General features: G+C 36.7%; 1 protein-coding gene across 1 annotated transcript in view; it reads right to left on the bottom strand.

The window, feature by feature from the left end:
• Positions 1-17,849, bottom strand: part of ZNF536 (zinc finger protein 536) — a 458,794-nt gene that overhangs the window by 177,092 nt on the left and 263,853 nt on the right. Inside the window, exon 5 of the mRNA XM_025216582.1 lies at positions 2,814-4,391. Coding sequence (XP_025072367.1) covers positions 2,814-4,391 — 1,578 coding nt within the window. The remainder of the gene's footprint in view (positions 1-2,813; positions 4,392-17,849) is intronic.

Here is a 17,849-nt window from a genome sequence, read left to right as displayed (position 1 = left end):
TTAAGTTACTTGCCAAGGCCACGTAACAACCCAGCTGGAATCAGATTGCACCATGTCTACTCCTGTGCTTTATACGCTAAGCCATAATTCCAAGTCAAAATCCACTAGCAAGTCAGTTGAAGCTGACTTTACCTATCAGAAACATTAAACCCAACTTTTATGGAACCAGAAATGTAATTTAGTAAGTGTAGTCAAACTAAGGAATACTCCTAATTCACTCCAATACATTTTATGGTATTTTAGTTATTATGAAAAAAATCGTTCTGACAGAAGAAAGAACAAGAGACTTGTCTCTGTAATCACACACAGAGAATAAAGTGGGAAAGTACAGTATCCGAGAAATGTCCTAATAATGCTCACGCTCCTGGGATGTTACTGATGTTCACATGGCAACAACCTTTGTGTTCACTGGCTATACACCATTGCACCCCTTTCTTCAGTCATGATGGGCTCCCAAAATACAAAGAATGTCTCTGAGCCTACGAGCAGCGCCCTGAAATCTGATAGCAGATCAGGGTCTCTAACTTTCTGATCTCTCAGACAGTAAGAGAGACAGCGAGGACCATTATTGAGGTGCTGGAAGGCTGGAGCTAATAAATTTGCAGAATGCTCCTGCTGGCTAATCCTCAAGTGCAGAAGCATCAGGTGAGACTCCCCACACTAACACACACAGATGGAGCACGATTTCACAGAACAAAATGTCATAGAGAAAATGAAAACACATGACAGAATTCACTACAGGGTGGCAACTAAACTAACCAAATAAGAAATTATCACCACTGGGCTTGTTGGTCCTGATCCTCTTTTGTTAAGAGATATACAGAAAGGTTAATCAAACTATTTAAATCATGAGCTCTTGACTCCTTTTCTGCAAATGAACAGAAGAAATGTCAGCTAAGACTTTGAAAATGCTCTTTTTGGAGGGAGGAGAAAGGACAACTCACACTGCATTTAAATGAAAAAAAACTTATGAAATGGAGCAGACAAGCTTGTGTCGTGTAAGATTTCCCCCCATGCGTCAAGTTAAATGCATTCTCACTAGGTAGAGATTGTGAAAGAGAGTTGATCTTTAATAAATTCTCATAAACTCAGCAACGCATGAAATGCCTATTGAATTGATTGGAAGGTGGAAAAACGAATAGAAGTAATATGATATAATTTCAGTACCAGCATTAGTGGGTTTTTTGTTTTTAAATCTTCTCTAAAGGCTGGATTCTTGTTGGCATGCAGATTCCTGCAGATATTATAAAGGATCAGGACATATGTTATTTTTTAACACAGCAAAGCCATGCGGAGTTTGCTGGAAAAATGTTTTCAATGGCCTTTAACATTTGTTTTTTTGTTAAAGTTGAGGGGTTTTTTTTGTTGTTTTCATGACTTCACAACTTCTTAACATCATTTCGCAGGGATGAAAATGTATGCCTCATGGGAAGTTTTGGACTACATTGTTGAAGTAGTATCAGAAATCCATTCACTGATTTCTGATCACACGTTGATCACATTTCTAACTACCTACTTCTGTTTCAGTTAGAAAAGACACATTGACCAGCAAAGCACTGCAAACACTTGTGCATGTGCCTCTTTTCCTGAAGTTAAGCACGGGCCTTATGTATTTACAGGACGAGGGCCTATGTTTTCAGTTGTCAAAACTTGATGAATGTAAACTACTCTTTCTCTTAGCTTGTTATATCATGGAAAGGAAGTCATTGTTGTAATAAACACTTATGCTGATCGCAAGTTCTACTTTTGATTAAGTTTGTAGGCAAAGTGAAATCTTACTCCAATACCTCTCTGGACTGGAAACACATCAGGGGTCCCATCTCTTCCCTATCATCTGCTGGCACTACTTTTTTGAAAATGACTGATTTTCAAAGAGGCTATGTCCTAGAGTCTTATTACAACTAAAAGAAGGCTTAAAGAATGGTAGATGAATTTAAAAAAATAATCTCTGTCATAGTCTGCCCAAATGATTTTATCCTTTCACTTTTGGCAAAGAGAATGTCTCAGCTGAAGAAGTAAAACTCCATTTAGTAAATCAGAGATAAATAAGGATAAGTGTTGTGTTTTGTTAAAATTACCTGCAGGCATAATCTTAATTAGGCAATTCACAACTTGTACAACCTCGAGTTAGAACAGTGAAAACAGTTATCTAGCCTCTGAAAATAATCAAAATTAACTACTTTATGGCTCACATTGAAACAAGTCACAAAAATGTAAAAAAGAGGGGGGAAACCTGAATTTCTGACTACAGAGAGGAGTTTTCCATCCACTTGGCATATGATTTGATTAGCGTTATGTACATTAATTTAATATGCCCTAATCCAATAGAAAGAAAAAGAATGAGAAAGTGGGATTGGTTTGTCAAATCATCCAGCGTTTTTCTTAGGTTCTTTCTTGTAATATCAAAATACTGAAAAGTTTGCAAGTTACCATGTCATTTTTATAGAACTTTTCCCCCTTGTATAAACTAAAGACGTAAATGTCCCCTTCAAATGCCACTAGCACAGATCTTGTATATTGTCGCTATTCTAATTTAAAAATATATATATAATTTCTAAAAGAAATTAGATAAGTGTATGCAAGTCTAGGCTGCACATAGAGGGCTATCTTCAGCTGTCAGCTACATGCATGCAGAACCACTGATTTCAGTGGTGGAAAACACATAGACTAAAATTTGGCCCACTGGGTTTTTGTTAACCTTTTTTTTTTAAATTGTATTTCCTAGCAAACATGATTAAGTATATTTAGAGAACAGCTTTGTGATTCTGCACAAATGTTTTCTGAAATGGTCTAAAAGAAGGTCTAAAACTTACCACACAAGTCAGGTCTCTTGATACATCCACTACTTGATGTGCTACTTGCAAGTCCATTAAAGGCTGCTAAGCCATCTGAGCTGTAAGCTCTTAAGACTGATAACATGTTCATCTGCTTCTCCAGGACCTGGGGACCCTGAACTTGTTCGGGTTTCATTACACCTTGTGCGGTTTCATGGGAGGAAAGAAGATTCTGACTGTGCCACTGCTTTTCTGATGTTTGTGGCAACGGTGATATGAGTCCTTGTGTTGATGGTGAGGTGACTGTATTTTGTATATTGTCGCCTCCTTCACTGCATTCTTTATTTAGGGCAGACAGCGGCTTGCTCATAATATCTGGTTCTGTTTCAATGTCCTCATCTTCAATGTTTTCTTCCTTGGAGGATTCCATATCCTCAGATGAAGCTATGTCAGACAGGTCATCAGTAGCACTTTTATTTACAGAGTCAGAGAGCAGCATATTTGAGTCATCTTCAGATTGTGTTTTTACTTCAGGGTCATTACTGGTGCAAGAATTTTGTGCTCCCGTGCCAATAACACCCGGATAAACACCAAATTGCTTGTAGAAGTCTGTTGTAAAATTACAAAAAGGAGACTCCATATGGCTGGGCCAGGAAGCATTCTTTTGTTCTGCCAGCACCTCTTTATTTTGTCCTTGGGTCATTTTCTCAGAAGCAGAGTCCAGCTGGCTGATCAAATTTGAAACTATTGCCTCTTTGCTGGACTGTCCTGAGGAGGGGAGCAAACTGACTTTATTTGCTGAAGCCAAAGCTTCCCGAGATTGATCTTTGCTATTTCCTAAAATATTATCTTTACGTTTAGCTTTGCCTAAGTGATTAGCTTGGAGATGCAGTGCCATTAGTTCCATAGATGAAGTTGTAAAGGAACAAAATAAGCAGCCATGCCAAGCAATATTGTCTTGAACTGTGACAGATGAACCTGGAAGTGAGGTGGCATCTGGTCTCACAGATAAGTCAAGAGGTTCATATTGGGATTTTTCTGCTTTTCGTTGTGAGGACTTGCTATTTATTTTTTCCTCGCTGCTATCTGAGCCCAGAGTTTTTGTGGAAAGTGGATCTGATTGGGACTTATCCTTCATTTCTTTTTCCTTCTTCAAGGAACTCAGGACAAAGCTATCCATGAAAGCTTGCAAAGACCCTTGAAAGTTCACTCCATTTCCAACCATGCTCTGATAAGCTCGGCCGAGTTCAGAAAAGTGTGTTCCTTTGGAGGATATGTCGGAACCCTTCATATTCTCGGAAGACACATCAGAAGACATGCTAGCTGCTTGTCCTTGTTGGTCTCCAGGAGAAAGCATTCCTGATGCCCACTGCTGAGAGACCATGCCACTTCGGAAATCAATGCCAGGAAGCCCTTTGAAGGCTCCTCTCAATATGTCTGGCCTTATAAACACCGATCCTTTACTTGAGGTTTCATCCTTGTGTTCTTGACTTTGAGACCCAGGGAGAGGTCCTGCTCCATTCTGTCGCTCCCGATGGTGTCGTTCCAAGTGGTATTTGAGGGATGCAGACTGGGTGCCGGCATAATCACAATGTGGACACTTGTAAGGTTTCTCACCTAGAAAGTTGTGTAAAAAGACAAATACATATTGTGTTAGCTGTGCTTTGGTCTATGGAGAAAGGAAGGAAAATCAACATTTGTTCTTTAAACATAAAACCCTCAGCTAACAGATAATTTTTAAGAGATGTTTCTTTAATACAAGAATAATTAATCATTTTAAGAATTTTTTTTAATGGGATCCTAGCATGTGGGGCTATTCAGGAATGACATGCTATCTACACACAATTAGCTATCTTTTTCTTAATCTAACATGTAGAAAACTGTTGTAGAATTAAAAGCTATGATTATGAAAATGAAGCATAACAATTTCAACCACAGTAATCATTAAAAATACAAGTTAAAAAAAAGAGAGATGAAGTATGTAACAAATGGATGGTTGCAATATTTTGTGTATACAATTGCTCTAAAATTTGTTTAAATTATACACATGGAAACCATTTTTAAACCTAAAAATTTTATGGCACTGTTACGCAAGACTGAAATGAATGATTTAAGTCTTGCTCTGCAGTAAATCATGGATATAATTAGCAAATGGCATACTGCACAAGTAATTTATCATTATTTGGAGGGCACCATTCCAGAAGGATTCAAAGATCTGCAGACCTACTGCATTGTTTCTAAATAAAGAACTATAAATACAGATTCTATAAAATATTAATATCATTACAGTACATTATGATTGCAGCATGTAAGAACATATAGTTAAGATAAAAAGTAGTCAATAAAATTAAAAAGAAAATGAGTAGTAAAAAGGTACAAAATATATTTAGTTTCTGTATTTGAAATTAGCATTATCTACTGTTTTCTGCAGTGGCTTAAATTTGTACTAATGGCATTTCTAATGTTCTAGTAGTAAAAAGTGTAATTTACCTATAATAAGCACTTTTCTAGAGAATAAGGATCAGCTTAAATAGTGTTTTAAAACATATAAGATGATTTTTATGAATTAAATATATATTTCAACTCAATACTAAACTTTTATTGTTCTTCTCATGATTTAAATGAACTCAAAGATATTACACATATATTAAATATTCACATACAATCATAGATATACATCCAGAAAGAAAATACATCTAAATAAATATAAATTCAAATCTATGCAGAGCACTTGTTAGCAATCAGGGTTTCCTTGTAGAGTTGAGAAAGGAAATACTCACGGAAAGAGACAGGAGTCTGACAGTACTGTAAGCTTCTTTTTAATAGTGCCCTGTCAATTAGCAATTATTTTTATGAGGAACCTCAACAACGAGAAGAAAGTGTTTTTTCTCTTGTGGGTTTTTTCCCCGTCCCTCTAACTGATCTCAAACTGATCTAATAGACAATGCAAACCTTCTGTGAACAGCATTCTGGAAATATGTAATTGTCTTAAACATTATTTCAGAAGAATAAGAATTGTACAATAAAACTAGATAGGTTATCACAGTAGTAAAAAAGTTACCAATTCTTGACTAACTTCAAAATCCATTTCCAGTAAAAACTGAAGGATTTTAATATTTTTGTGGGGTTCAGTGTTAAATAACAGTTTCAAAAATAGCTTCTTGTTTCAAATAACAGTTTCTTATTGATTGTAATAAGCAAAGCAGGATTCAGCTAATGAACATTCAAGATGGCCATATAGCACTACCTGAACCAACCCAAAGATATACTAGTAGGTACAAGGCAGACAAGGTTCCTTGGGTGAATCTGATATCTTTTATTAGACCAACCCAAATAGTTGGAGAATAGTTATTAAGCAAGCTTTTGGGTTCAAAAACCCTTCGTCAGGCTAAGGAAGTTTCAGCAGTTGGTGTGTGCTCTTCCTGGAGGTACAATGCATGAAGAACTCAGCAATGTATGCCAGCCTTCAAAAGTCAGTAAGGTGAAGTTGGCCACATATAATATGGCTTTCCCTCAAAACCAGAGAACATCTATTCTAGTCTATTTTATTATGGTCTATTTAATAGGATAGGAAGTGTTTTAGGGCAAGGAAAGGGGTAATAGACACAATTTGCCTATGTATATGCATCCATAACCTGAAATACAATTGTTGCTCGGTATATTCCCTCGTGCAGATTCTTCTTCTTGGCAGTAAGAATATTCTGTGACAATTCTGCTGCTGGCCAGAATACAAGCTTACATTAATGTTGTTTTTACATCATAAATGGGCTCCAGTTTTTATAATGAGTTCCTGTTCTTCCAGACCTTGCTCCTATGTATTTGGCCCTACATGTTACAACCAATTCATTACAAGGTTTTTAATTCTCTTTGATACAAAAAAGGGATTAAAAACATTGTCCAAGAACTTTATATTAGTTCAATTCTGATGCTGAGAAAATATTTCTAAAAGCCCAGTATGTAAAATGCCTTCACTTTTTAATTCCAACTCCACTTAACTGAAAACTATTCTAGAGCAGCTAGATTTTTACATAAGTGTTAAATCATTGATCATTTCCCTTTATGATTATAACTTTTTTTGGGGTGTATCTAAGCACTGAACGACAAGTGACATCATCACTAGAAATTGTGTTCTGCCACTGCAGATGCTGTGTGAACTGTCGATAACATACTTCTGCAATGATAAGGCAGATTTTTACAATATAGGCTGAGCTAATGATGCTATAAACATACAGGAAGCGCTTCAGGCAACAAGTATATTTAAAAATGGGTGCAAGGGAGTTAAAATATGCTAACTAAAGGAAATACTAATAATACTATGCACTCATAAAGTGCCTTCCATCCGAAGCACTCTGCACTGACAACATACTTTTATTTTTAATTGCTGAGCCCTGAAGATATTCCATTTTCCTTTCAAAGACCCACAGTAGAGTGACCTTCCCTTTGCTGAAGGAGACCTGGACATGAGTCCCCACGAATCCCATCAGCCTATAAGAGGATAGCAACTGAGACAGTTTGATTAAAAGTGCCAATTTCCCCTAGAGTTGAGTCCACTGAAACTAGAATGCTCCCATCTCTTGCGAGGCTGTGAATGAGGATTTAAACTGAGGGCTCAAACTCTGATCTATCATGTTGCAATACACCGAGCCCCCTTTAAATCATAGGACTTGCCAAAAAACTGCGGCAGAGGAAAATATTTGAAAGTTTTTCCCACAATCTAAATATGAAAGTAACTAGCTCATTTAAAAACAGTTCCCTTACAAAAGTAATTGCTGCTATTCCAGAAGCCAGTATACAGAAGTAGTTAGTGTCTGATGAAGTAAGTTGTGGCCTATAAAAGCTTAAGGCTGTAGGCCTCTCTGAACCAGTGAGTTCTGCCTTCTGATAGAAGGTAGAATGAGCAAAGATGAACTAAAGTATCTCCAAAACTGTTAAATTTAGGGATTTGAACAATTTCTAACTTGAATAATTGGTCAGACATATTTACAAGGCATTCCATCTATTCAGACAGACACATAATGTGCCAAGTGTCAGTCCTAGTAGCAGTAGTTATAAACTCCTGGGGGAAAGAAATAGCCCAATTTTTTAATGAGAAACCGGCAAGATCCTTAACATCCCTGTTTCTGTCAGGAACTATAATAATACTAGTAAGCCTAAATAGCATAAACAGGCTAGGACTTATCTTGTTAGAGGTATACTTATTTGTATCTAATACTGTGAAGAAACGTTTCAGAAATCTCATCCTCATGTAATGATTACCCTGATGTTAGTGCCAAGAGCAGCATCTGGGTGAGTCATTTAACACCTAATTTCTGCTTGCATAAATTAAAACTGCCATGTAGAGGTGAGGAAAACACTACTTTTTTCAACAACTTTCCTAAATTTGATATCAAAGGGTCATCCTTTCATAGTTCACAATGGGACTGTCAGAGCTTTATTTCTATTTCCACAAACCTTTCACAACCTAACAGAGAACTGTCCCAGTACCTGGTTATAAAACTATTTCATAAGACAGTAGTTATCTGGATGGCATAATCACTGCTCTCATCTACCTACTAGTCTCAGTTACCAGGCACAAGTCACATCATAAGAATTGCTCTCTGACAGGATACAACAAAACAATTCAAGACTACTGTAAAAACTGAACGATATCCTGGCAGACAAGTAGAATCAGACATACTGCCCAGTGGAAATTGTATACTTATACAGAGCCAGTCTTAAGGAAAATGGCACCCTGGGTGAACTTATATTTGGCGCACTCCCTGCCCACTCCCCTCCCCCCTAGCATTCCTTTATTTTGGGCCAGGGCCTCCCATGGGCAGAGGATGAAAAGCAGCATTTTGGTCCCAGCCTTTGACAGCGCTACAGGGACCTGGCTGGGGTGAGCACTTCCAGGTTTGAGGTTGTTCCCTTTCTCGCCACCAGCCCACTCCAAGTTCCTCTTCAGCTGCAGCTGCAGGTGGGGGTCAGGGATCAGCCAGGGCAGGGCAGGACCAGGTGGCATCCCCCTGACTGTAGCGACCTGGGAGATCACCTACCCCTAAGGCTGGCTCTGTACTTATACATACAATGAACTGCATAAACAACATGGAAGTTTATCTTATTCAGACTACTATCACTCCCACCTATGGTTCTTATATACCACATAATCATACCATGCATAGGAAAAAACTACTGTGAAGCTAAACAAGAACACTGACAGATTAAATATATAGATCTATAGATTTCATGGCCAGAAAACACTATCTCTTCACTCTCCCTTCCAGCCCTAACATCTATGAAATCAATGAAATCTTATTTCTAGTCTGAATTTGTATAGATTCAGCTCCCAATCACTGCATCTCAGTGGGTCTTCTTTCTGTTAAAGAAATGACTACTATGAGAAATCTCTTCCCCTTGTAGGTGCTACAGAATGTAATCATGTCACCTGTTAACCTTTCCTCACACATTTTCAAAGATACATAATGCTTTTTGTAGCTCCTTTCTGCATCCTTTCCATCAAGTCTTGTGTCATTGGCAAATTTTGCCAGCAACAATTTTAGATTTTCTTCTATATGACTGCTCACTTTACAGAAAAACATTGGCCCAGGGACCTCACTGGAAAAGCTCCTACTGCATGATGACTCCCTGTTTACACATGTATTTTATAATATGGGCCACAGTGATTTTGTATACTGTTTTTTAATCAAAATGTCAAAAGTAATACATTACGTTAAGAAAACGACCATAAGAAACTAAATATTAATCTTTAACATCAACATATTAGATGAAGTATTTTTGGTAAGACCTATTTTTGTAAGTATATGTTGATTGGCATTAATTATGCCACCATTTTTAATTCTTTACCAAACAAATAGCATGTAATTTTTTTCCATGTTTTTTTTTTTAGGACTGATGTTCAAATGGTACTAAAATAAATTACTCTATAGTTTATTACTAACAAAATAAATCACTGTAGTTTTTTTCCAGATTTTTTTTTTTCTTTCTGAAATATTGGAACAGCATTCATTTGCTTCCTCAATGGTCTGGAACTTTCACAGTGTTCCAAGACACTTAGGCTACGGACAGAAGTTACACATAAACTGGCATAAGTGATTGGAACCCAGTTCAAATCTGTAACACAACATAAGTTCTGTACAGATAAACCCCTTTCAAAATGCCTGAAACCAGTTTAATATAAACCTGGATGGATAACTGATTTAGGTTAACTCAATTTATTGAACTTCTGTCCCAGATCCCCTCCAGATTCAAATTAACTCACCAGCTCCAGCATCCCAGGATGATTTGGTGGGCTAGCCTTGCCCCAAGCTGTCTGCTCCAACCCAGCAGGGGGGCATGCTCTAGCACCCCCTGACCTCTGGCCTGGGCCACTGCGGGCATGTGGCTGCATTTCTGGGATCAAAAATGAATGTCTGTTCACTTCCTTATTGGTTCAGTCTATGCAGCTTAGACTAACCTGCAAAGATTGAATCGATTCAGCCTCAGGCTTTTTGAGCGCCTTTCCTTAGCCTTAAGAATCATCCTTACTCATTCAGAGAGATCTTTGGCCAATTCTTTCAATAGTCTTATGTGCTAGTTATCCCATCCTACTGATTTACAAATGTTTGATTTTAATGGCTGCCATTTACCATTCTTCTTATTGCATGCTATCATTCTAAAATAAATCTTCCTGCTCCTTTCTAAATAAAGGATAGAAATATTCATTTAATGCTTCTGTAGTTTTCTGTATCACAGTTGATAATTTTAGCATTGATGTTTGATATCAGACATACACCATACTGTTTATCCAACTGTTCTTAACCTGAGTAGCTATAGATTTTTTTCTGGTACCTTTACCTTCCCTTATCAAATATCTATATTTCCTAACTGCTTATTTGTACTGACTGCTTTCAGCTTTTCTATTATGTTTATTTATTATATATAAGGCTTTTACATTTTTTACATATTTACATCTGCACTTTGCCTCTTACCACCAAAACAATTTCTGGTAGTACTCCTTCACAGCATATAGGCTCTTTACATTAGTTCAGGAACTTAGTCACACTGACAGCTCTCGCAGCTAACAGCAGGGTTTTTGACATCACTCACAGACAATGTAAGTCAAATTTGGCCCCATATACTTCTACATATGGTTTTATTTTATGTTAAGCATAATGAAATCCAACAGCTTAACTCCAGTGAATATTGTTTAATAAAACTATTGAAAACATTTTATGGCATCTTTTATTTTATCATTGGAGTGGTTATTGATAACCTATTTTATCCATTGTACAGTAGATATTTTAGAAATGGATTGCTGTATGGTTTAATTAGTTCATTATTATGCCTATTCTTACACAGTAATTTCTTTTATCATTCTAATCATTCACTTCACACTTTTTAAACCAAATGGAATATCAAAGGTTCTGTAAGATTATTTTTGGATCATGCACATGTTTTACCACACAATTAATCTGTTTGCCAGAAATACCAGTTGACATCTTCCCTTTACCACTCACTTTACTCATACTTTAACTCAATAGATATGATTTGGATACACTCCTCCATCTCACAAAAAAATGAAATAAAATAAAAAATTTTTGATGCTATGACTCAGTTTATTAAGGGGATTGCATTCTAGTACTTGACAAACAGTAAATATTTTAATTTTTGGTAAAGTTATATAATTGAATATTTTCATTTATTTGCATATTCTCTCTAAAATTTATTTAGTCTTTTTACATGTCTTTACTTAGTTAATGCACAAAGAGATAAATATGGTTGCTCCTTTGCAATGAAGCTCCAGTACATTAATATAAACTGTACACTAATTCCCCCAAAGCATATATATGTTGTAAACCTGAAGACTTTTTACACAGCTGCTTATTGCTAAACAGTGCCTTGTCCAGAAGGGGACAATCTGTGTCTCTAATTGCTGTCACTGAAGCTGAGATTCATTATGTGACTTTCCCATTAAAATGTGAGCATTAATTTGTATAATGAAATATCACCCACTGCAGTGTTCATTAGCCATGCCCTACTGTATACTGCACATTGTTAGCTACCTAGAAACTGTAGTTAATTTCACTAATGGATATTTCCCTACTTAGTGTTTGGTAGGAAATTTATACTGTAACATTACCTCTTAAACTTTTAAGGAAATTTAAATTCAATCAATTATTTTCAACAAAAGTTTGGGATATCATTAAGGCAGGAAAAGGCAAGCTGTACAATGTTAAGGATGGGAAATCTGGAGAAATCTAGAGAAATGAAAAGTCCTTTTAGTTCATCTCAGAAATGTAAGAATAAAGGATGTTCAGTACCAAAATTGTCTCCTCTTGGAGCACACATCCCCATTTTACTTAATTATTCATATTGCTCATCCCACTACAAGCGCCTTCAGAGAATGGCAACAGGCAGTCTTTTTTTAGGAAGAAAATGTGAATTGAATTCATTTAAACAGCACCATTTTTAGTGTATTTCATCAGTTCATCTAAGCAAGTTTTAAAATGCCACAGTTGGATTTCAAAGAGAATCAAGCAGCAGTAATGCTGCAGGATGTATATTATATATACATGTGTGTATTGTGTAGCATATGTAACACAGGTCAATTGATACAGCTCTGCGAAGCTTTTCCCCTTTATCTCTTCTTCAGTATGTGCATATAGCTCACATCCTACTCAGGACCAATTTTTGATTCATACGTATGACTGTTTTACTCAGGTGAATACACAAGCCAGGGTATAAGCACACCCGAGTCTTGATGTGTGTAGAACTCTAATATGTGTATACTTGTACACTTGTAATGGTTTGTGAACACCTCCAATGAGAACATACACAGTTTCAAGTCTGAAAATTTGCCCCAACACAACATGCTTACGGTCAATGAGAGCAAGTACAAGCTCATCATTTTTTACTTAACCATTTCTGTGCCCTTTTAAGGCTCAATTTTTTAGGGTGACAAACACCTTCGATTCCCGTTGACTGCAACGGAAATTGAGGGCATTCATGAAGCTATGGAAGGTGCTTATTACCATGCCAGATGAAACCTTAAATGACTGGGTTCATAGGACAAACCACACTTCCCTGTACAGAATATACTGTCCATATACATTACTGGAACTGTTCATGATCTTTGCTGTTTTTATCCTGATAAAACCCCAGGAAGTAATATCCTCATTTCATAAATGGGTAACAGAGGCACAGAGTGGTTAAGTGATTTGATATAGGTCACACATGACTGTGGTCATTCAGGGACTGACTTTACATCTCCCATGTCCTAAGGTAGAACCTAATTATTGGATAATCCTTCCTCTCGTCTTAAGTGTCATTACTGACATTTTACTGGAATGTCTGCCCTTATATAAAACAGTGCATTTTATGTCTCTGTAGGGCTGTGAGTATAGGACAGAAGCACGAAAATAAAGGATGCCAACATAACTTAGGAGTACAAAACCATAACTAATGAAAGTAATTAACCAGTACATTGCACTATCATACATACCAGTACGTTGAGCTATCATATATCATATATACTATAACACCCTTTAGTAGCATTATGGTAGCTGTGATGGTCCAAGAAATATGTGAGAAGCAAGAACTGTATGATATGCTTGATTACAAAGTTTGTTTTTGTGCACTGTCTCTGCACTTTCATTTATTTTGGAAAAGTATTTTGGAGATTTACAGGAATGGAGCTGATAGAACAATATCCCAGAGTAATTCCATCAAGGAATGTTCTTGTTCTTATCATAAGGTAAGGATTTGCCTAACCTCTTTGTATGCTTAAACTGTACTATCCTTGTTACTGATATTAAGACATTCAGGATCAAATTCTCACAGAACTGTCACACCAACTCCCTTGGAATTACTCCTGATTTCAATTGGCACAAATGAGATCAGCATCAGTATACACGTTCCAGCTGTGTGAATCCATTTCTATATTATTAGCACTTTGTTTAGGTGAGTCATGTCTAACCAGAGAAGTGCTTTTACCGAAAACAACATAGTAATGGTTTTCTGAACTATGCTAGCTTAGACACTGAAAGTTCTACAGGAAGACTGAACTACTAATTTTTGTATCACGTGGCCTTTTTCTGACTCTTGTAGCATAAGCACACAGAAATCCAACAGCTGACCTACTCCATTTACAAAAACCTCCCCCACTAAATACTGTTCAGTCAGCAGAAGAGGAACTAATCTGTGCATTAGGATGTTGAGAGTGAACCGAACCAGTTAACTGAGTACTTGTGTTTCTTTCATAAGAAAACAGAGGGCAGCTTCATCTGATACAGAGACAAAAGAAGCTCAAGTGCCTTCTTTGGCCCAACAGTGACAGGGGCTCCTTTTAGCTGGATCAGATTCTGAGTCTGGTTTGGCATGTATACCAAGGCATCCTACCTATAGGCCTCCAAACACACAGATGTTCAAAGGAACCTGACTTTTCCTGAACTGCTTGAGCTCATCTCTAACAAACAGGTGCTGCGAGAACAAGAGCAGTAATTGAGTTAATGTAGTGGAGAAACACAGGAGAGTGTGTTTTATCAATCAGTTATATGATCCAGACATATAATAAAGTCAGATTGTAATACAAACTACAGAAAACTGACAAACACCATCCTAGATAAGTATGAACTAAACAATATAATATTTGCTTAATAATTGGTATCTATTACATCATTTCCATTTGCTGCATAACAAATGAAATTTGATTTAATAACTCTAGTAATTTGCCATTTTACATTTTTCTAATGTTTATTATGATTATTTATACAGTTTAAAACACTGTTTCATTTTAAAAATACTCTTGTCATTATTTTATAAATACTTTGTTCTTAGTTTAATGGAAATTGATCCTTATCTATTTTAATTTTATCATGCTTTTAAAATACATTGCAAATGCTGTTTCAATAGTTTGCATAATGTTTCTGTAAAGTAATATTTTTTTGTTCTGTTACTGGAAGGACATTTTTTCTTGCTCGGATTCTCAGGTGGTTTTAAAGCATAATTTTTAGGGAATGGTTTCATTGCAATTTATTTATTTTCTATGAATTATACTCTGCAAATATTGTAAGCACAGTACTATCATCTTTAAGGAAACAAAAACCAATGAACACCTATTTATGGTAAGGTTTTTCAGAAGGCGTAGGAAGAGGAGCAGGATGAAAGGGAAGCAAAGAGGAGGTACCCAGTGCATTCATCTGCATGTGCAATTAAGACGGAGAGACAAACACCGGCACAGTTCGTGCTGGAGAAAACTGCTCCCAGGTGCAGTATTTACGTGTGTACCCAGGACTGCAGAAATTCAGGCCAAAGAGGAGCAGCCCTGGCCTGGCAGGGATCTCGGCAGGGGTGGGCAGGCCTGGGCTCCAGTTGGCGGCATCAGGCCTGGACCACAAGGGTGCTACAGTGGGGGTAGACAGCAGGAAGCCTCTGCACTGTCATACCCTTTTTCCCTAGCCATCCTGTCACAACCTACATGTGTTTTACAGCACACATAACTAGTATGCTGTACTGTCCTAGACAGTACGATCCTATGGCAAAGTTAATTAATTTCCTATGCCCTAATACTGGCGCGTATGTAGACTATGACACTTTACTGTGGAGCTATTTAGCTGACGCAGTAAAGCGCACATGTAGATGTACCCGGGTTTCCCTAAATCTTCCACTATTTTAAACATTAAAATAGTGTAAAATCACACTTATCAGGTTACTTTCAAATAATGGTATTGCCATATATTTATTTACTTTTATTACAGTAGTAAATGTAGAAATGAGGCCTGTGTTGTCTTAGGTATTGTACAAACTCTAAACAAGTAGTAAAGATAAAGTCATTGCCCTAAAGAGCATGCATGCAAAAGTGAAACAATATTAAGGGCCACATTTTCAGAATCACGTTAAATCGATCATACATGGTCAGTTCAATGACAGAAAGATAAGATGCAATGAATATATTCTATCTGTTCCTTTAAATTTCCTGCTTTTGCCAATTTGGGGCCCTCATAATCAAATTTTCAAAAGCATTCTGTCCATTTGCATACCCAGAAATATAGGCTGCCTATACACATGCTGGTTCACATTCAAATTAGATTGAGTCTGCTCCACATTCTAATTAAATCACTCTAGCGTGGCCTCACCATTATGTGTATAAGCCCCTATACATTTAAAAATGGCGGCAGGGGTTCTTTATCTAAGCCTCATCAAATGAGGTCTAGATAGTGTCCTGTGGCCATTTTGAAACATGCAGGTGAGGTGTTTTAATTAGAGCAGCTCTCTAGTAACTGCTCTAATTAAAGCATCCCCACCCGAAGCATGTTTATAGGCAGCCGTAGTTTCAAGGTTCTCAAAGTAGAAATGAGAAGTATACCCCAATAGCCACCCCAATACCTGATTTATGTAAGGAAATAGCACTTGCTTACCCAATTTGTGAAATTAGAAACAAAGAAAAGAGAATGAACTCATAGGTACAGCTAGAAAGTCTCTCTTAAACCTTCTCATTCTGTAAATAACTGAAGAATGTTTAAACTATTTTCATTGAAACATTCTAACAAAACTGTGGCCTAATCTTTCAGGAAAAATCTGAAAGGTCATGCACATTAACTACCCAAATTGCCCAGTAGTTTACCTGCCGGCTAGAAAGAAGGATACTGCATGTGAAAGTGATTTGCACAGGTGACCATGCAAGTTCATCAATAAGCCCCTAATCTCTCTTGATAGTCTCTACCCTGGGCCTATCTATCTATACCCCCACTCAGCTTCTAGATCTAAAGACATGGGTACTAAACCCCATATATTGTTTCCAGAGGATAAGAGATTCAGACTCTGCCAAGGTTGAGAATGAACTGAATTTTCTGATTCAAAGTCAAGTCCACTGTTTCAGACCGTTTTCTGAGCTCCCCCAACCCTGCCACACCCCCTTCCAAAATGGAATGAGAACTACAGAATTTCTTGCAAAACATTTTCTTGAAACTTAATTTCAGGCCAACTTAAACAAGTCATTTCATCTTATTTTGATGCTATCAAATCATTCATTCCAATTTCAACTGTTTACAATATTTATTTATTTATTGCTATAAGAAACAATGAATTTCATTTTGAAATGAAAAATCAAAACATTCCATTCTGAACATGTCAAAACAGGACATTTCTGAAGCATTACTGAAACGCTTCGTTTATTAATTTTTTTTAACAAAATGTTGTTTGGATCAACACGTTTTTCAAAACATTTTCATGTCAAGGAAAATGAAATGGCATTTTGTATTGAAAAAAAATATTTCAACAAACATTTCCACCTAGCTCTCTCACCAGGCATATCTTTTAACAAAAATACTTCTTTATTGGATAGCCACCCTTCTCCCACACCCACTTTGCAAAGCCTCATATAGCCAGCAGTTGCAGAGATAGCTGTAGGCCTGTAGAGTTCATAATATATAGGCACATGGGATAGAGAAATGTCATATTAGCCTTGAATCATGCATAGAATTTCAAGTGATGTCAATGGAAACTAAGGACATAGGTAAAGGCCATTGTATGGCAGTCAGTCACTTACCATACAGTGATTATAAGGTTTATTAAGCACCCATTAAAATATCTCTGTATATCATTCTTATGTTTATTTTATTAGAACACATACTACAATATTTTTAAGGAAAAGATTACAGTTTCCTAGCCTTTAACACAGACCATACTCTGAATGAAATAAACAAAACAATGATGGTGCCCGCATAACCAAAAAGTCTGCACAGGGTGGAAATAACTAACAAATTGCTATTATAAAACTAAAATAGGAATAGATACAGGTAGTGACTAGTAAGACTAGTGCAAAAAAGTTAATTTCTAAATGCATTTGATAAATTGAAGGAGTTAAAATGTCCATGTGCATGCCAAGAGATGAAAAATGAGAATAGTAACAATAAATTGGATAGAAAGAATAACTTAGAACGAAACTATGAGTCCCTAAGTAAATGCTAAGGGGGGGCCTCTAGAGCAGTTAGTGTGACTATGTCTGAAACCAATAGGCTTGCACAGAAGAACAAGGGTAATTGAAGGGCACAATGGTAAAACAGACTTTGAGATTGAAATTATCTCAAATAGGGAAAG

Source organism: Alligator sinensis, unplaced genomic scaffold (assembly GCF_000455745.1).
Source record: "Alligator sinensis unplaced genomic scaffold, ASM45574v1 scaffold170_1, whole genome shotgun sequence".
Taxonomy (NCBI): Eukaryota; Metazoa; Chordata; order Crocodylia; family Alligatoridae; genus Alligator; species Alligator sinensis.
The sequence above is the reverse complement of the archived record's forward strand: the minus strand, read 5'-3'. Positions and strand labels throughout refer to the sequence as shown.